The sequence below is a fragment of the Salvelinus alpinus genome, chromosome 2 (genome assembly GCF_045679555.1).
Source record: "Salvelinus alpinus chromosome 2, SLU_Salpinus.1, whole genome shotgun sequence".
NCBI classification, from domain to species: domain Eukaryota; kingdom Metazoa; phylum Chordata; class Actinopteri; order Salmoniformes; family Salmonidae; genus Salvelinus; species Salvelinus alpinus.
The window spans coordinates 51,320,483-51,341,690 of record NC_092087.1 but is presented as its reverse complement, the minus strand read 5'-3'; the positions used below and the strand labels follow the sequence as shown (position 1 = coordinate 51,341,690).

Sequence of the window (21,208 nt, the reverse complement as noted above, 5' to 3'; positions counted from 1 at the left end):
GCTACTATGAAAACACAAAGGAAAATGTTGCGACGGGACATTAGCCAAGCCTTATGTAAGATTGTGGAAAAACATGGCTACGTGCTTGTGTTTAAACTACGATGTCATATGACCTTGGATTCAATTGATATACCAACGGTTCAATACTTCCATGTCACAAAACTCAATAGATATTAGAAGTTATCTTCTAAGATGCAGAACCATTATGTAAACTGAGAAGGGCCTGTCTAGCAGGCTGGCTCCCACTAGTGTCCAGAGACAGTGTGACACTTGTTGTAAACTACAGATGTGAGCGTTTGAAAGAGAACAAATTCTATTTCATTATAAGGGGGAATCGCAAACTCTGTACCATCGTAGTGTGACTCTGCTTCAATGTTCCTTTCCATTCAATGTACTTGTTACTTTGTATCTGTAAAGAATCAATGTGTTCTGTGTGACAGTTTGTTTAACTGACAACGATCAAATCTACAGTACAATACATGGAATGTCCTCAGTCAACTTTTGTTGACAACGACACATGGAAGATAGAAAGGGACATATAGAATGGGACAGATTAGGCATAACTTGTCTTGGGTGGTCATGTTGCCCTGGGAGGTTTTAAGATGTCGCAACTACAGACTAGGGAACGTTTTAGTTGTTTCATGTAATAATGTCACGTAATATTGATATATCCATGCAGTGTTGTGGAGAAGTGTATTGTTTGTGTAGTGTAAAAAGTTGAAAACTAGACTTTGTTATGATTGATAATTATGCATGTAAATGTTTATTATTAATTTGTTTAATGTAACATGTTTGTTTTGTGTTTTGTGCGCACATACTTGATATCGTGTCTATACACGATGTATACGGGCTGGGCATCAAATGGTGCACGACATGGAATTAAGTGTTTCACAGATGTCTGCACTCCTCCAACCAGATTGGGTCTGTCAAAAAATGTCCTAAAAAGGAAAACCAAACAAACCACTGACCTCTCTGCTTGTTACGTAATCACTCCTCCTGGCATTCTTTTCTCCTCTTGGCATTCAATTATTCAATTGTCTTTATCTTTATCTTCCCTACTGACTAAATCAAGTCCTCCCCACTAGTGTGTGTGTGTGTGTGTGTGTGCGCATGCATGCGTGTGTGTGGGCGCGACATGCTTACACTGGGGTGGAACAACTCGGGTGGGACCGACTCACTCGGTAACTCTTGGTAACCTTTGGGTGCGTTCTTAAAGCATTGACAGCAGTCATAATCAGGCTGTTGCAGTCGTGGGGAGAAACAGAAAGTTGCTGTTAGTGGTTGTCTAACAGCAAGGTCTCATAACATGGCAGTGTTAAATATGCTTCCATTGTTTAGATGAGTTTTTTGTTAGAATGTCAAAATAAGTTATTCTCTAACCCCCATATCATTATAAAAACACACTCGCAAACGAAATATCACACTAGTTGGCGAGAAAGGTTTCTTAAATTTCCCGTTCATTTAAGTAGCTTGTAAAATGGCGGCAGAACATTTTCTCCGTTTCAGTCACATGCACATGGGTTGAGAAAAACTCCCTAATGATTGGTGGACAATTGTGCCTCTCATTGACTGCGTTCGCGAGCATAACATGATGTGATGCATTGTACGTAAACGGTGACAGACTGACTGATATACGAACAATAATGATTAGTTGTTTAGGATGCAAGTTGATTTGTAGATCAGTCAGTCTGCAGTTGCCGACTGCAATGCAGTTGACCTTAAACACGGACATTATGTAGGTGATGGCTGCAGGGTGCGGTTGATGGGAAAGAACCGCAGAGACAGCAATAATCAAAAGCTGCGTGAGACGGTTGTACGCGTGTACACATGCATATACACACACTCTCATTCAAAACGCACATACATGGACACACACATATACACATATGTATATAGCGCCATACATGCACTCAAATGTATTCAGTTGGCCTTGCTGTTATGATTTTTGTTTTCCTTGATGTCTTTTGATTTTTGCATTGCTGTTTTCTGTTTTCATTGGTCTTTGTCTTTTTTCTCTTTTGTTTATTTTGTTGGTTGTCGGTACATTGGGGGGATGGGGGGACGAGGGCATGGGGGTGGTGAATGGAATTATTTTATTTTATTTGATCATTATTATTATTTTTGTGGGGGGGGGGGGGGGGGGGTCTCGGATGGTTGAGGGGGAACCTTTGGGGGGGGGGATCTTGAAGGTCTGGTGGCCTGGTGGTTGGGAGCTTGGGCCGGTGGCTGATAGGTCGCTGGTTCGGGCCCCCATTTTTGGCCTTGTGGGAGATCTGTCGACGTGCCCTTGAGCAGGGCGTTGACCCTGGTTGCTTCTGTGGGTCGCTCTGGATGGGAGTCTGTTAGATGACTGAATGTAATGTAAATGTTTAGCAGCTTTCACTGCAAGTAGATTGTACATTTTAATATTCAATATATATATATATATATTACTATTATTATTATTTTATACTGCATGACCCTCGATTTTGTGGTTATTGTAAAGTTCATGCAGTCAACATGTAGGCGCAAGTCAGATAACTTTCATCCCAATATGCAACACACATTAACATTGCTGATCAGCAACTGCACAAAATGTATGCTCTCCAACACATCCCTCATATCTGTAGACAACTGAATGCTTAGCCAAAGCAAGTACCCACCCATCTCAGGGAACTAGACCAATCAGATAACTTGGCCTGCGTCAGGAACAAATCAGTGCAGGTGGGAGGGTTCAGTCTAGAGGTTTTGTTCCTAGGGAGATACTAGTCAAACTGAGTGTGAACCATAGAGATAGTTAGAGGAGGCAACATTGTATTGGTCCAATTATAGCGTCTGTAAGAGCATGGGCAGCACCAGCGAGGCCATCTTCTTCTACTACATCTATAAGTTGGTAAACAAACTAAAGGGTGCATACTGCCACCTGGAGTTTGTTGTTTGAACAGGTATAAAGCCAAGGTTGGTGATTTACTGCCACCTGGATGGAATTATGTGATCCTTATGTAACCCATAGGAAGTCTCACCCAGTTGACTACTTCAAAATAGTGAAAGTCCTCAATGGGGCTGCATGCTAAAATGGGCTGCATGCTAAAATGGGTGTGAACTCATACTACAACTGTAGTGTAACAATAGCTTACTGCAATTGCACTACATGGGTCGGTACAAAGCACAGTCAATGAGGGTAAAAACAACATACTTTTGTATATATATTGTATGTGGACATCCCTTCAAATTGCTGGATTTGGCTATTTCAGCCACAACTGTTGCCGACAGGTGTATAAAACTGAACACGTAGCCATGCAATCTCCAAAGACAAACATTGGCAGTAGAATGGCCTTAATGAAGAGCTCAACCGTCATAGGATGCCACCTTTCCAACAAGTCAGTTCGTCAAATTTCTGCCCTTCTAGGGCTGTCCCGGTCAACTGTAAGTGCTGTTATTGTGAAGTGGAAATGTGTAGGAGCAACAACAGCCCAGCCTCAAAGTGGTAGGCCACACAAGCTCACCGAATGGGACCGCAGAGTGCTGATGCACGTAGTGCGTAAAAATCGTCTGTCCTCGGTTGTAACACTCATTATCGAGTTCCAAACTGCCTCTGGAAGCAACGTCGACACAAGAACTGTTCGTGGCCAAGCAGCCACACACAAACCTAAGATCACCATGCGCAATACCAAGCTTCCGCTGGAGTGGTGTAAAGCTCGCCGCCACTGGAGCAGTAGAAACGTTTTCTCTGGAGTGATGAATCCCGCTTCACCGTCTGGCAGTTGAGTATGTTAGGTTCTAGGATAACATTAGTGAACTGACGTTAGCTTCATATCTAGCAAAGTTAGCTCTATGCTGAATGTTGTTGTTTACCTAGCTAGCTAGCTAGCTACCAGTATGTTACATTGTAAAGTGCTGCAGCCTATATGGACATTGTTTTGCCTAACATTAAATTAATTACCACTTTCTCCATTTCTACATTCAGTGTGGCATTATAAAAGTGCAGCATGAGTGGGTAGCTATAGCAAGCAGCACAGACGTTCCTCGAAGACAGGCTAACTAGCAATAAGTGGCACCGGCTTGCAGAAGTTTCACACGAGGCAAGTGCGTTCACGCTATAAAGGGGAATTTGTCTGTACCGATACTCAAGGGCCGATAGCTGATAGACTAGAAAAGGCCAAAACTATTGACAGACCGATTATCGGACATTCTTTACTTTGGACACACATACATAGACAAATACACATATGTACACACACACACATGTCCACACATCATGTCAGTGTTCAGAAGTTGCCACAGATGTCAAGTAATTTCTCTCTGATAAGACACAGACATGTAATTGTCATGCAGGTGAATACTCAAAAGACAATTGTCTTCAACATCCCCTTCTGTTGAACTTACTGACATAACAGCCGACTGAATGGCTGCATGAGTGCCAATGACTGTTCTGTGCACTCTCAGATCACATCTACTGCTTTTTGTCTCTGTACCGTACTGCTATATTTAGCACTGTACATTCTATGGTGGAGTGTTTGCCCTCGCTGCCGGTCCAAGTGACATGAGGACCAACACAGAGCAGCTCAATGGATGATATCACCTCACCACTGTGTGTGATTGCTCAGGACATTGCTCATTGCTTCCTGTTAAACAGAAACATATTTGGTAACAGCAAATAGGGCTATGTCTCAATAGTCTTAACTCACTTCCTTTCCTCACATCCTTTCCTCCATTATCCAGTTATTTTTCTCTCACCTCTCAGTAGCAATGAGGGAAAGAAGACAAGTGAAGGAGGCAAAAGTTAGCGAGGAAATTAACTTATTTTAGAGTATTGGGACAGAGCCAGGGTTTACCTGAACCATAATAGATGGAAATAGACAGGAGAACAAACGAGTAAACGAATTGCCAAATGCCATGCTGTTCAACGCTCTGGTAAAAAGAACATTCTCAGGTAAGCCCAAATGCCTGGAAACTCTCCAAGATGTGCTTTTATATAACCAGAGCATGAGAGAGCGACTGAGCGTATCATAATTGGATCAGCAGTCAGGCTCAAGACAAACTGACAGTGGAGTGAGAAATCTGACGGCTGGACTATCTTTCTGATGCACACAGACACACAGTACCGTACATATTCAAAAGGAAAATGGGCAATTCCACGGTAGCAGACCATAAATATCTGCTCCGAATTAAGATTTAAAGATGACTGCCGAAAGAATGGGATGTCAGCTATGACATGACACCTTGAGGTTATTTATTATCTTTATTTAACTAGGCAAGCCAGTTAAAAACAAATTCTTATTTTCAATGACGGCCTAGGAACAGTGGGTTAACTGCCTTGTTCAGGGGCAGACCTACCTTGTCAGCTCCGGGATTCAATCTTGCAACCTTTCGGTTACTGGTCCCACTAGGCTACCTGAACAAATATATTTTGGCTATTGAACTATCGTAAGTGAGGTGGATTTACACTCGGTAACAGAATTGCGGTAATGGAATTACATCATGGTTCCCTAATCTGTACTACACAGAAATGCATAATTATGGATATGAAAGTTATTCTCTTCATGGTGATGTATCCTAAATAGGTACACAACTGTAGAAATATGCAATATCCTCCTTTGCATATTTGGGTATTATTCTACACACTGGCTATTATTTTAACGAGCTCCACCACCAAACAAGACCAAATTTGGTTGGTCCGAACCAAATCTGAACCAATCATATGTCTCTGTTTCACAAGTTTGGACATCAAAGTACAGCACAGTAGAGATCAGTACAGTACAGCACAGAACATTGGGATCCTTAACGTTAAGAAAATCCCTAACCGAGAAACAATATTTTCTTTTACGTAGATGCAGAAAGTAAAACAGCATAGTGGGTCAATTTCAGCAACAAGTAAGAACGTTGAAGCGCAAGGCTCAACTTCTCTGTTTTGGTGCCCTGGCACCCAAGCTGGGAACAGCGTGACGCGAACCCGTGCACATGGACAGATAATGTGTGTTACTGTGTGAGAGTGAAGTGTTGCATCTCGCTCATCTCAATATCCTAACCTACTCATTGATGAAAGGCTCTGCTTTCCGGAAGTTTCCCGAGACATTATAAGCCAAGAAATTGTGAGATACAGCATTCCATTGCATGATATAGCTTCCGATTGCCGATAGATAGGCCTAGTGCACAGTTCTGACTGTCTGCCCGGTGGCCGACCTGCCTATACTCTGCTCCTCCCCTCTCTCTCGGTTTCTCGCTAGCTTGCTATGAAAGATGGAAGTGAATACTGCATCTTAGGAGTCAATTCCAAGAGGAAACTAATCTTGACAGTCAGAAATAGGAGTCGGCGAATCAATTATTTTGGAGTCGACTCTCCACCACTACGTCAAAATGGCAGAGAAAAGCAAGCGAGAGCAGCGAAGTCCTGTATGGCAATACTTTGAGAAGTTAAATGAGACGGAAATGCAAGCTTTGCAAGGTGGAATTGATGCACAGTAACGGTAGAGAGAGGCACCGTGAGACCCGAACCGTTGCTGGTAGCAGCGCATCTGCATTGTGAATTCACTTGTAATTGTATTTATTTTTCTTATCGTTTTAACGGAAAACCGATACAAAACAAATTATGTTTAAAAGTTAACATTTTTCCATTTGTCAGATCCCTATTCAGTACAGTAGTACAGTAAAGTAGAGTATAGCTCAGTACAGTACTTTATAGTGTACACAACTCTTGTGTGCTCTACTGTGTACTGTACATAACTCTACTCCACTCTATTCTACTCTACAATGCAGTACAGAACTGTCCTGAACTATAACTTTCTTTACCGTACTGTACTTTGCTCGTGAAACATAGATGTATATGATTGGTTACGATTTGGTTCGGGAACCAACCATGGACGTCTATGTTTGGGCCAAATGAAGGCTCGTTTGGACCGGACCAAAACATCTGTGGATGTTCGAAATCAAGGCCAAGAAGGACTTCAACCACTTTTGAATGCCCATGACCGTCCGGTGTCGGTCAGTGCTTAGTCGTGATGGGGCTAGTTACAGTACATGGAAAGAGAGGGGACTCATGGGTAGGTGTCGGTAAGAGCCCAGGAGAGGTGACATTAATTGGGGAGAGTGAGAAGAGAGAGAGGGAGAGAGAGAGGAGTTGTCCAGACTTTTCCACACTCTTGCTTTGACCACCAGACGACAGAAAGAGAAAGCAAACAGTTATGAGCTGAACATAACAGTATGCCAGTAGGAGGAGGACAGTAGCAGTGTAAGGATGGAAAATGGTTGAAAAACATATATATGCCTTAATAAATCAAATCAAAAATAAATATATACACTCTAAGAAAGAGACACCCAATTTGACATGTTCCAATGAACTTCACATGTTGGTGCTCATAGGTCCTTTTACAAGGAAATGACCAAATACTACAAAAACAAACACACACTTCTGTGTAAATGTGCAGGAAGGCAGACACAGACACCCACGCTTTAGGGTATAACAAGACATTTCCACGTGCTAGAATATAGGTCCCTCCCCTCTTTACAGCTCTGGTCAATACAACAGACATTTCCACACATGACCACACTATGGGCCTTCACTTACCTGGATCTATAATAGGCCTATTCATTTTGTATGAACATGTTCTTATTTTCATTGTGTACAATGTAAAAGCCATGTAAACAAGGCATATGTGTCAATATATTACAAAAAATATAAATACATTTATTGGCGGCATATACTGTGAAATATATTTTGGTCATCCCTACACATTGCATGCTCTGTACAGCTTAGAGTTACTATATATAGAGTTGCATGTACGTGGCAATACTGAATGTGTGATTAGGAAATGTATTGGGAAATATAAAATATATGACAGCAGTTTATATTTCAGCACACGGTGCTCTGCTAATTGCATAAGTGTGCAAAAACAAGTGTCAAATGTCACACCTTGATACTCACTAGTCCTTACTACATCCCACTTAACCATTTACTGACACTTGTGTTTGACAGAAACACTACCGTTCAAAAGTTTGGGGTCCCTTAGAAATGTCCTTGTTTTCCATGAAAACATACATGAAATTGGTTGCAAAATGAATAGGAAATATAGTCAAGACGTTGACAAGGTTATAAATAATGATTTTTAATTGAAATAAGTGTTGTGTCCTTCAAACTTTGCTTTCGTCAAAGAATCCTCCATTTGCAGCAATTACAGCCTTGCAGACCTTTGGCATTCTAGTTGTCAATTTTTTTAGGTAATTTGAAGGGATTTCACCCCATGCTTCCTGAAGCACCTCCCACAAGTTGGATTGGCACTTCTTACGTACCATACGTTCAAGCTGCTCCCACAACAGCTTAATAGGGTTGTGATCCGGTGACTGTCCTGGCCACTCCATTATAGACAGAATACCAGCTGACTGATTCTTCCCTAAATAGTTCTTGCATAGTTTGGAGCTGTGCTTTTGGTCATTGTCCTGTTGTAGGAGGAAATTGGCTCCAATTAAGCTCCGTCCACAGGGTATGGCATGGCGTTGCAAAATGGAGTGATAGCCTTCCTTCTTCAAGATCCCTTTTACACTGTACAAATCTCCCACTTTACCACCACCAAAGCACCCCCAGACCATCACATTGCCTCCACTATGCTTGACAGATGGTGTCAAGCACTCCTCCAGCATCTTTTCATTTTTTCTGCATCTCACGAATGTTCTTCTTTGTGATCCAAACACCTCAAACTTAGATTTGTCTGTCCATAACACTTTTTTTCCAATCTTCCTCTGTCCAGTGTCTGTGTTCTTTTGCCCATCGTAATCTCTTCTTTTTATTGGCCAGTCTGAGATATGGCTTTTTCTTTGCAACTCTGCCTAGAAGGCCAGCATCCCAGAGTCGCCTCTTCACTGTTGACGTTGAGACTGGTGTTTGCTATTTAATGAAGCTGCCAGTTGAGGACTTCTGAGGCGTCTGTTTCTCAAACTAGACACTCTAATGTACTTGTCCTCTTGCTCAGTTGTGCATCGTGGCCTCCCACTCCTTGTTCTATTCTGGTTAGAGCCAGTTTGCGCTGTCCTGTGAAGGGAGTAGTACACAGCGTTGTACGAGATCTTCAGTTTCTTGCCAATTTCTCGCATGGAATAGCCTTAATTTCTCAGAACAAGAATAGACTGGCGAGTTTCAGAAGAAAGTTATTTGTTTCTGGCTAATTTGATCCTGTAATCGAACCCACAAATGCTGATGCTCCAGATACTCAACTAGCCTAAAGAAGGCCAGTTTTATTGCTTCTTTAAATCAGAACAACAGTTTTCCGCTGTGCTCACATAATTGTAAAAAGATTTTCTAATGATTAATTAGCCTTTTAAAATGGTAAACTTGGATTAGCTAACACAACGTGCCATTGGAATGTGATGGTTGCTGATAATGGGCCTCTGTACGCATACGTAGATATTCCATTTCTTTTTTTAAATCTGCCGTTTCCAGCTACAATAGTCATTTACAACATTAACAATGTCTACACTGTATTTCTGATCAATTTGACGTTATTTTAATGAACAAAAAAAATTGCTTTTCTTTCAAAAACATTGTCATTTCTAAGTGACCCCAAACTTTTGAACGGTAGTGTAAAAATTGTATCTTTTATATATTTTTTTACCTTTATTTAACTAGGCAAGTCAGTTAAGAACAAATTCTTATTTTCTATGACGGCTTAGGAACAGTGGGTTAACTGCCTTGTTCAGGGGCAGAACAACAGATTTTTAACTCGTCAGCCCGGGGATTCGATCTTGCAACCTTTTGGGTATTAGTCCAACGCCCTAACCACTAGGCTAGGCTACCTGTCGCATCTCAGCAGGAAGTGATCTGGGGAAGCAGATTAACGTGACACCCACCATTGTTGGAATGTGTAGCACAGATACATTTCCCCTTTGGCTGTTTCCTGTGTGTCTGATGAAAGCAGCAGATGATGCTGAGCCGAAATGGCAGAGTGCACAGTCAGTATGTTGACAACGCAGATCTGGGAAAGTAGCCCAACTAGCCCAAAGCAGAGCCAAAAATCACCTCAAAACACAACAGAGACAGAGGGATATTAGACTGCAGCCCACTCAGTCACAAGCGCAAAACTGATACTCATGTCATACAAATACTACTAGAACACATGGACAAACATACTATATGCACACACAACTCCTAACTGAGCAACACAACTGTAACTCATCAAAATAAGCATGTGTAAAGTATTATCCAAAATATGCCTGGACTCAATTCACCACCAGAATTACATACACGCCCATTCTATGTTGCACCATGAGACATAAACAAATATTGAGGAACAGATCTTTTTTTTTTTTATTATTACCTTTTTTTTAACATGATCAGCTCATCAAGGCCTTTTGGTCACAGTGCCTCTTATTTATTGATCGTGCCTTCATTTAACCAGTAAGTCATTGAGAAAACATTCTCTTTTACAATAACGACCTGAGACCTCAACATTTTTGGGGGTCTTTGGGGTCTAGGCTGAATGACCGTCAAATAACTTGTGAATACTGGTTCAGCAGACAAAGGAAAGAAAGGGGGCTCAACAACAATAACAAAAATCTAGAGAAAGGCTTACCAAGAACAGGTGACTGGCGTTTTGACATCAAGCTGACGTCACTCTGAGGAAGACGTTGAACGCCAGTCACCTGTTCGCATCCTGTACAATGGATTAAAGTGAGCAATAAGAAATTCATCTCTGCCTTTTTTTGTTGAGTGCACCAATTCCTTTTACCTTGAATTAGTTATTTTGGAAGTTTGTCTTGGTTGGCCAGTCTCACCTTGTGATTACTGCTGATATAAAGAGTTTGATACATATATTTGATTGGTTTATTGTATAATACTCTAACTAACCAACACACACACACACACACAAACACCATGCAAATGAATAAACTACAGACACACTGACACAACTGGAAGCAACACACTTTGCTGGGCCATGTGAAGAGCACAGCCCTTCTCTTTGCCTTGGTTTAATATCCTCTCTATTATTACAGTACAGACTGGACTGTACTTCTGTTCCCAGATGTGGACAGACTACCATGACTTTCAATGCTTGAGACACAGACACTCTCACACACCTGGAGGCAACACACAGCTTTCATCTTTGTCTTGGTTCAATATTATACAGGTCTTGGTTCAATATAATACAGGTCTTGGTTCAATATAATACAGGTCTTGGTTCAATATAATACAGATATTGGTTCAACATTATACAGGTCTTGGTTCAACATTATACAGGTCTTGCCAACCAGTCTATGGAGGTCTCCACGGCCAGGATCTATAGGGCCAAGGTGTCTACTCTGGACACATGGAAAAAAAGTAGCAGCAGACATTTATTTCTGAACTCCTAACCAACGGGTCTTTACGTCCATGAATGTGTATCAATACTTTTTCACTATTTATGAGGCTATATGATGTATTGTTCAGTAGATTTACTATGTAATATTAATGTATTTGTTTTTAATCTCATGATCTATTTTACATTCTATAAGATTGCTGGGGGGGGTCTTTTAAAATATATATATATATTTATTGTACAGGTCTTGGTTCAATATAATACAGAATGTGCTGTATTTCTGTTCCCAGACGTTGACCGAGCAACTCTCACATTCCACCACTCCTCCTCCCTCCTCGACCAGAGAACAACGTCTGACTTGGATTAATGCCAGCAAAACTTTTCCTCCTGACTTGCATTCCCTTATAAGCCCTACACTAAACATACAAAACAATACACACACACATTAAAGAGCTCTGATTCACAAATACAGACACACAGCCGCACACTTTCTCACTGACACAAACTTTCCTTCATGTGGACAACACACAACTCTAAGACTCAAACAGACACACACACTTCTCTCTAACCTGTGAGCAGAGTTACATTATAAAAGCTCACCTGTTCCACGGCCACATCCTGTAAGGCCTGATTGTCCCGAGGAGCTCGGATCCAGCTTAGTAACTGACCCATTTTCACCTCAATCTGTTGTGAATGTGTGTGTGAGTGTATGTGTTTGACTCTGTTCCTATTCTGTGAACTGCAGCATGTTCCCCAGTTGCACACAGGGAAGGGGCGGGAACAGGAAGAAAGGGGGAGTGAAGGGAGCACAGCAGGGGCAGGGTTAAGGGGAAGGGGAAGGAACAGGGAGAAAGGGGGAGGAGGGAAGGGAGCACAGCAGGGGCAGGGTTAAAGGGAAGGGCAAGGAACAGGGTTTGAGGGAAAGGGCAGGCCGAAAGGAAAAACTATATAAGGCCAATACGATTTGAAATAATTGAAAGGTTTGATTCCAAAACGCAATAAACTTACATTTTTCACATTTGTATGAATTCATCTGAAATTAATGGTCATGGGTCCCTTTCTATGTGTTTGTATGTATTATGGCTTTTCTTAAACTTTTAAAACATTTACTTTATATGTACTTTAGAATGTGTTTCATACCACAATATGCTATTTTCAGAGCCATATGTTGAGAAAGTTGGGACATTGAGGTTTCTGCATTATGATGCATTTACATGACACTAAAACATCCTATGACAGCCATGTTAGCTCCCAGTAACACAGGGTGTGTTCGCAAATTCACTCCGTAGTGCCAGAGTGCGCTCAGAGTGCACTCTGGGTGTTAGTAAATTCAGAGTGTGATCAGATAGTCCGTTCATAAATTCAAAGCGTTTCGTTCTCGGAGCGTTCACTGGACACTCCCGCCAACGAGTATGGGTGATCCGAGCGTTCTGACCTCACAACGGCAGTCAAGCACTTTTTCCTCGCCCCAGCAAAGATGGATAGACTGTTTTCATGTTATCTAGAGCGTTGGTGACTGTAACTGTGCTGCTGGCAACAATTGAATGACGTTTTCTTGCCGACGTTTACTGACAGAGGTCATATTCAACATCTGAGAATATTAAAAAAAAAAAAAAGTTATTTAACTGAATGTGTAGAATTAGAACAACATAAAAAAATATAGAAGTTGGCCCAACTCTCTAAATATATGGCTCTTGCTATATCCACTGTCCAGATGCATGGAAAGTTACATATGGTTTTTGCCTCTGCCGCCAAAAAAAAGTCATTTAGCGAATAATTTCCATTATATTTGTCTGTTCACTTTTAAGTTAGGTTTGTCTAAATATTTTTTCCAGACATAGGAACTATTAATTTAGGTTAACCTTTGGCTTAGTCAGCCAGATGCGGTGATAGACAGCTGTCACGCTGGCCACCTAGCATTATGCTAGCTTTGAGCTCTAGAGTGTCGTGGACCTTTTGATTATTATGGATTCCTTCGACAGTTTGGAGCCTGTGATATCTGTTCCTGTTGGCTGAAAGAGGAAACTTTCTAAAGCTCATGAAAAGGAGAGAGCCAAGATCCAGCGATGGGAAACCCTGCAAACATACGGAGGCTGCAAACAGCGAGCTGTATCACTCCGATAATAAGAATCAATCCATCCTTGACTGGCAAATTAATTGCGACAGACTTCCAATGTCCTTATTATTCCTTAATAAAAAAAAAGCTTCCCTTATTTATACTAACGAAAAAAACTGTAAAACCCCTATAACATTTTCCCAAAAGTTTCTTACATGTCCAAAAAGAAAACACGCATTGTATAGGCTACACTGTAGCCCTCAGGATACAATAAATCGGCTTTGTGATAGGCTAACAAATTGATTATTTTAATATCGATACTTTATTACATGTAACTGTTTAAAAACCCAATTGGGAGACGTTTTCTACTGGGGTTCTGTTTGGGGTGGATATAGGACGTTTTGCCACAAATGAACATGATTATTTGTCTCTGTCACGACTTCCTCCGAAGTCGGTCCCTCTCCTTGTTCGGGCGACGTTCGGCGGTCGACGTCACCGGTCTTCTAGCCATTGCCGATCCACCTTTCATTTTCCATTTGTTTTGTCTTGTCTTCCCACACACCTGGTTTCAATTCCATCAATTACATGTTGTGTATTTAACCCTCTGTTCCCCCCATGTCCTTGTCCGGTATTGTTTATTGTAAGTGCTTGTGCACGTTATGTCTGGTGTTGTCACGCCCTGACCGTATATTGCTTTGTATGTTTCTATTTTTAGTTTGGTCAGGGTTTGATGTGGGTGGGTATTCTATGTTGTAGGTCTAGGTTTTCTATTTCTATGTGTTTGGCCTGGTATGGTTCTCAATCAGAGGCAGCTGTCTATCGTTGTCTCTGATTGAGAGCCATACTTAGGTAGCCTGTTTTCCCACTTTTGTTTGTGGGTGGTTATTTTCTGGTTAGTGTTTGTTGCACCTGTCAGAACTGTTCGTTGGTCGTTTTGTTGTTTTTGTTCGTGTATTCATTTTTGATTAAAAGTATTATGGATACGTACCACGCTGCACTTTGGTCCTCCTCTCCTTCTCCTGACGACAATCGTTACAGGTGTGCGTCGGGTTTTGTACACTTTAATTGATTGTTCTGGTTTCCGGTGGGTTTTTATTATTAAACTGCGCCGTTGGAAACACAGTTTCACAGTACGCACCCCTTACAGAATACCGGACCAAACATATGGAGTCAGCAGGAGCAGGTACCCCGGGTATAGGGGTGGAGGAGCGCGTCCGGGAGCACGCAGCAATGCTCCACCATCTTGGCACCACCATGGACCACGTTGTCCAGACAATGTACCGCTGGGAGAGACAGGAAGTTCTCCCAGCGTCTCCACCAGCACCACCAGGTTCTCCAATACGCGCCCCTCCTTCTCCTGGTCCCAGTGGGATTTGTCTCTCCCTTCCCCAGGAATAGAATGGGAAGGCTGCGAACTGCCAGGGGTTCCTCTTGCAGCTGGACTTATACCTAGCAACCATCCACCCGGCTCCTTCAGGCCGTGAGAGAGTGTCCGCCCTCGTCTCGTGCCTCACCGGGAAAGCCCTGGAGTGGGCCAACACCGTGTGGAGAGAGGGAGATGCGGCATTGGACCAGTTTGAGGAGTTGAACGCCTATTCCATCTGAGGCAGGGGACGAGGAGCGCCCAGGAGTTCACCCTGGAGTTTCGGACCCTGGCTGTTGGCGCAAGATGGAACGACAGGGCCCTGATCGACCATTATCGCTGCAGTCTGCACGAGGACGTCCGTCGGGAGTTGGCCTGCAGAGACACCACCCTCACGTTCGACCAGCTGGTGGACCTGTCCATCCGGCTGGATAACCTGCTGGCTGCCCGCGGACGTTCAGATCGGGGTCTGTTGGTTCCATCCCCCCACACCCCCTCTCTGATACCCATGGAGCTGGGAGGGGCGGTGCGCAGGGAGACCGGAAGGGGTTCCAGCTTGTGCACCATCTATGGCCGCAGAGGTCACACTGCTGGTCGGTGCCGGGTTGGCTCCTCTGGGTATCGAGGCAGCAGGCAGGGTGCTCTGGCGTCACCCCAGGTGAGCCGGCACCATTCTCACCCAGAGCCTTCTGTCGCACATATGTTCGTGTATGTCACTTTTTCTGAGTTTTCCCCGCATTCCCAGCATTAGGCGCTCGTCGATTCAGGCGTTCGCCCATAGTTTAGGGATCCCCATTGTTCCCGTGGCTGTGCCTTTCCCCGTTCACGCCTCAGATAGTCAACCATTAGGGTCAGGGTTGATCAGGGAGGCCACCGCTCCTCTGGGCATGGTGATGCAGGGGGGGTCACAAGGAGAGAATTAGTCTCTTCCTTATTGACTCTCCTGCATTTCTCGTGGTGCTAGGCCTACCCTGGTTAGTTTCTTGGCCACAGGGGGCTCTCACAGGGTCGTCACGAGAGTGCTCGGGGAGGTGTTTAGGGATTTCCGTTGGTGCTACTACGGTGGAGAGTCCAGACCAGGTCTCCAGCGTGCGCATTTCCCCTGAATATGCCGATTTACCTCTCGCCTTCTCCAAAAAGAAGGTGACTCAATTACCACCCCATCGACGGGGCGATTGTGCGATAAATCTTCTGGTAGACGCTGCACTTCCCAGGAGTCACGTGTATCCCCTCTCACAGGCGGAGACAGAGGCTATGGAAACATATGCCTCCGAATTCCTGCGTCAGGGGTACATTCGGTCATCCACTTCACCCGCCTCCGAGTTTATTTTTTGTGAAGAAGAAGCAGGGAGGTCTGCGCCCGTGTATTGACTATCGGGGTCTGAACCAGATCACTGTGAGGTATAGTTACCCGCTACCGCTCATAGCCACAGCGATTGAGTCAATGCATGGGGCGCGCTTCTTCACCAAACTAGATCTCAGGAGCGCTTACAACCTGGTGCGTATCCGGGAGGGAGACGAGTGGAAGGCGGCTTTCAGTACCACCTCAGGGCACTATGAGTACCTCGTCATGCTGTATGGGTTGATGAATGCGCCATCAGTCTTCCAGGCCTTTGTAGACGAGATTTTCAGGGACCTGCACGGGCAGGGTGTAGTGGTGTATATTGATGACATTCTGATATACTCCGCTACATGCGCCGAGCATGTGTCCCTGGTGCGCAGGGTGCTTGGTCGCCTGTTGGAGCATGACCTGTACGTCAAGGCTGAGAATTGCCTGTTCTTCCAGCAGTCCGTCTCCTTCCTAGGGTACCGTATTTCCACCTCAGGGGTGGAGATGGAGAGTGACCGCATTTCAGCCGTACGTAATTGGCCGACTCCCACCACGGTAAAGGAGGTGCAGCGGGTCTTAGGGTTTGCCAACTACTACCAGAGGTTTATCCGGGGTTTTGGTCAGGTAGCGGCTCCCATTACCTCACTGCTGAAGGGGGGCCCGGTGCGTTTGCAGTGGTCGGCTGAGGCGGACAGGGCTTTTGGTCACCTGAGGGCTCTGTTTACCTCGGCTCCCGTGCTGGCCCATCCGGATCCCTCTTTGGCGTTCATAGTGGAGGTGGACGCTTCCGAGGCTGGGATAGGAGCTGTGCTCTCTCAGTGCTCGGGTACGCCACCGAAGCTCCGCCCCTGTGCCTTCTTCTCAAAGAAGCTCAGCCCGGCGGAGCGAAACTATGATGTGGGGGACCGGGAGCTGTTGGCTGTCATCAAGGCTTTGAAGGCATGGAGACATTGGCTTGAGGGGGCTAAACACCCTTTCCTCATCTGGGCTGACCACCGTAATCTGGAGTACATCCGGGCAGCGAGGAGATTGAACTCTCGCCAGGTAAGATGGGCCATGTTTTTCACCCGTTTTGTGTTTACCCTTTCCTACAGACCAGGCTCCCAGAACGTGAAAGCAGACGCATTGTCCAGGCTGTATGACATGGATCCCACTCCCATACTCCCCGCCTCCTGCCTGGTGGCGCCGGTAGCTGGTCGCGGACATTGAGCAGGCGTTACATGCATAGCCCGCTCCCGTCCAGTGTCCCGCTGGGCGTCTGTACGTCCCGTCTGCTGTTCGTGACCGGTTGATCTATTGGGCCCACACGTCACCCTCCTCTGGTCATCCTGGGATTGGTCGGACAGTGCGCTGTTTGAGCGGGAGGTACTGGTGGCCTTCCTTGGCTAAAGACGTGAGGGTTTATGTTTCCTCCTGCTCGGTGTGCGCCCAGTGTAAGGCTCCTAGGCACCTGCCCAGAGGGAAGCTACACCCCTTACCCGTTCCACAACGGCCTTGGTCGCACCTGTCGGTGGATTTTCTAACCGATCTCCCCCTTCACAGGGTAAAACCGCGATCCTGGTCGTTGTGGATCGGTTCTCAAAGTGCTGTCGTCTCCTTCATCTGCCTGGTCTCCCTACGGCCCTACAGACTGTGGAGGCCTTGTTTACGCACGTCTTCCGGGCACTAAGGGTTGCCTGAGGATATAGTATTTGATCGAGGTCCCCAATTCACATCTAGGGTCTGGAAGGCGTTCATAGAACATCTGGGGGTCTCGATCCGCCTTACTTCAGGCTTTCACCCCGAGAGTAATGGGCAGGTGGAGAGAGTAAACCAGGATGTGGGCAGGTTTCTGCGGTCCTATTGCCAGGACCGGCCGGGGGAACTCGCTTTGCCACTCCTCCACTAACCTCTCTCCCTTCCAGTGCGTACTGGGGTACCAGCTGGTTCTGGCACCTTGGCATCAGAGTCAGACCGAGGCTCCTGCGATGGACGACTGGTTCAGGCGCGCTGAGGAGACATGGGAAGCTGTCCGTGTTCACCTTCAACGGGCCGTGCTGTGCCAAAAAGAGAACGCAGACCGCCACCGCAGTGAGGCCCCGGTGTTCGCACCGGGGGACCGGGTCTGGCTCTCGACCCGTAACCTTAAGAAAATGCTCTGAGTATTTGAAAGATGGCAAATAGTATTTGAACCCAGGTCTGCAGTAGGTACAGCCTAGCGCCCTGGGCTATAAAGGGAAAGACATTGATAGTGGAGTAACACCACCTGACAAGAGGCCACATCTGAGTCGCTTCTCAGGGAAGTGGACACGGACCCACACAATTATGACCACACACACACACACACACACACACACACACACACACACACACACACACACACACACACACACACACACACACACACACACACACACACACACACACACACACACACACACCAATAAATCAGACACAAATATACATACATGAACACATCCCAACACACAAATGTGCATAATGCACGCACACACAGTGTTAAAATGCACTGACAGAAAAGGAACTTGTTAAATCCACTTCAATCTGTGTAGATGAAGGGGACGATACTAGTTAGACATGGATAGACATGGACAATTGAGACATGGATTGTGTATGTATGCTAATCAGAGAGTGAATTGGCAAGACAAAAGATGTAAGTGCCTTTGAACGGGGTAAGGTAGTAGGTGCCAGGCGCACTGATTTGTGTGAAGAACTGCAACGCTGCTGGGTCTGTCACGCTCAACAGTTTCCTGTGTGTATCAAGAATGGTTCACCACCCAAAGGACATCCAGCCAACACAACTGTGGGAAGCATTGGAGTCAACATAGGCCAGCATCCCTGTGGAACGCTTTCAACACCTTGAAGAGTCCATGCTCCGATGAATTGAGTCTGTTCTGAGGGCAAAAGCGGGGGTTCAACTCAATATTAGGAAGGTGTTCCTAATGTTTGGTGTACTCAGTGTATAAATCTACAATATACAGCGCACACTCTTAACCACAGAGGAAAAGCACACACCCTCTTCCACATGGAGTACAACTCACACAATCACTGAGCAATAAGAGATAAGTTGTGCAAACAACATGACAAGCTCCTTATGTGGAGGAGGAGGGAGGGGCAGGAGTTCTGTTTCTATCAATTTTCACTGCCAAGTGTGGCCAAGTTCAACCTCAACCTTTCTTGACTGTGTTACCGTAACCACCAGTTGTTATCGGCTACTGGAAGAGGCTAGCATTCCACTGTTGGAAGACTAGCAATGAAATCATGGGGAGAATCAAAAGGAATAATGCACTTAGCCAGTGAGAAATTGCAATATAAGCTATTACTAGTTCTTAGGTGTGCAAAGATCTGTGGCAAATTGCTTTGTGAGGACTGGAGGCATGCCTTGTGATACATCCAGGCTGTATCACAACCGGCCGTGATTGGGAGTCCCACAGGGCGGCACACAATTGGCCCAGCGTCGTCCAGATGTGTCCGGTGTAGGCCGTCATTGTAAATAACAATTTGTGCTTAACCGACTTGTCTAGTTAAATAAAAGGTTAAATTAACAAATTAAAAAATTGACTCATTTGTCTTGAACAAACAACTTTACTCTGATGTGAGTTGTCGATGTGACACCTACTCACAAAACTCCAATAGTTTGTAGGTCAGCAACATGATGTTGGTCCATGGTCCAGCAATGATTAGCATTGGTTAAGATAGCTAACTTTTGGACCTTACAAATCTAACATGTGCTTTTGAGTGGACTGTAGATAAAGGGAATGCAAACAAGTTAGTAACACATGTAAATGTTCTCCTTCCTTGCATGCAGGTGTTGCATGTGCAGGCATCAGTATCTTTCCCTCACGCTAAAAACTTTAGAGTATAAGTCAAAGAACAATACCCTGACTCTGTTGTATTGCACAGAAATATACCTAATCCATGACCTCTCTGTGTCCCTTGAGGTAATCCTTGGGCGGGGTGGGATGACAATGCAGTCTTGAGTGAGTCATTGTGACAAATCAGTCTATGGCCAAAGGGTTGAGCTGTGTCCTTGGTCCCCCCAGTATTAGAACTACTAGGGGTGGTCCCAGTATTAGAACTACTAGGGGTAGTCCCAGTATTAGAACTACTAGGGGTAGTCCCAGTATTAGAACTACTAGGGGTGGTCCCAGTATTAGAACTACTAGGGGTAGTACCAGTATTAGAACTACTAGGGGTAGTCCCAGTATTATAACTACTAGGGGTAGTCCCAGTATTATAACTACTAGGGGTAGTCCCAGTATTAGAACTATGAGGGGTAGTCCCAGTATTATAACTACTAGGGGTAGTCCCAGTATTAGAACTACTAGGGGTGGTCCCAGTATTAGACTACTAGGGGTGGTCCCAGTATTAGACTACTAAGGGTAGTCCCAGTATTAGAACTACTAGGGGTAGTCCCAGTATTAGAACTACTAGGGGTGGTAGCAGTATTAGACTACTAGGGGTGGTCCCAGTATTAGACTACTAGGGGTAGTCCCAGTATTAGAACTACTAGGGGTAGTCTCAGTATTAGAACTACTAGGGGTAGTCCCAGTATTAGACTACTAGGGGTGGTCCCAGTATTAGAACTACTAGGGGTGGTCCCAGTATTAGACTACTAGGGGTGGTCCCAGTATTAGACTACTAGGGGTAGTCCCAGTATTAGAACTACTAGGGGTAGTCTCAGTATTAGAACTACTAGGGGTGGTCCCAGTATTAGACTACTAGGGGTGGTCCCAGTATTAGAACTACTAGGGGTAGTCCCAGTATTAGAACTACTAGGGGTAGTCCCTACCCCTAGTAGTTCTAATACTGACCATGTGAGACCATGGCCTACAGGCACCCTCACACCACTCCCATTGCACCATATACCTTACGACACTGAGTAAGAAAAAGGGTATGACCACATGACTGAGATTGTGAAAACTTTATTGGTACTTGCAATATGATATTGAACCAACCAAGCAGTGACACATAGCTTCAGTGCATAGCTCAAGCAATAGAAATGTAAACACATAGAGGTAGGCCAGGACACCTTAGATGAGAAAGACAGATGGATAAAAAAATGCAATATATGTCAGTGTTGTATCAAACACTGATCAGACATAATCATATAACTACATAGGAAAAATGGGTTAGACCATCTTAAAGTCAATTTCAGACATGTAAATCCCAGTGACCATTTTAGAACTTAGTGGTTGGTC

The 21,208-nt window shown here is 44.6% G+C and overlaps 1 protein-coding gene across 22 annotated transcripts in view; it reads right to left on the bottom strand.

The window, feature by feature from the left end:
* Nucleotides 1–21,208, bottom strand: part of LOC139543177 (calpastatin-like) — a 73,644-nt gene that overhangs the window by 38,418 nt on the left and 14,018 nt on the right. For 15 of the 22 annotated variants that reach the window (XM_071349441.1, XM_071349463.1, XM_071349466.1 and 12 more), the window contains exon 3: nt 1,144–1,239. The exons of 3 other annotated variants lie outside the window; for them this stretch is intronic. In XM_071349441.1, the coding sequence (XP_071205542.1) occupies nt 1,144–1,239 (96 nt within the window). Of the gene's footprint in view, nt 1–1,143; nt 1,240–11,861; nt 12,027–21,208 lie in introns of those variants that run through there. 4 more of the 22 variants (XM_071349459.1, XM_071349487.1, XM_071349510.1 and 1 more) reach the window with 4 other exon arrangements.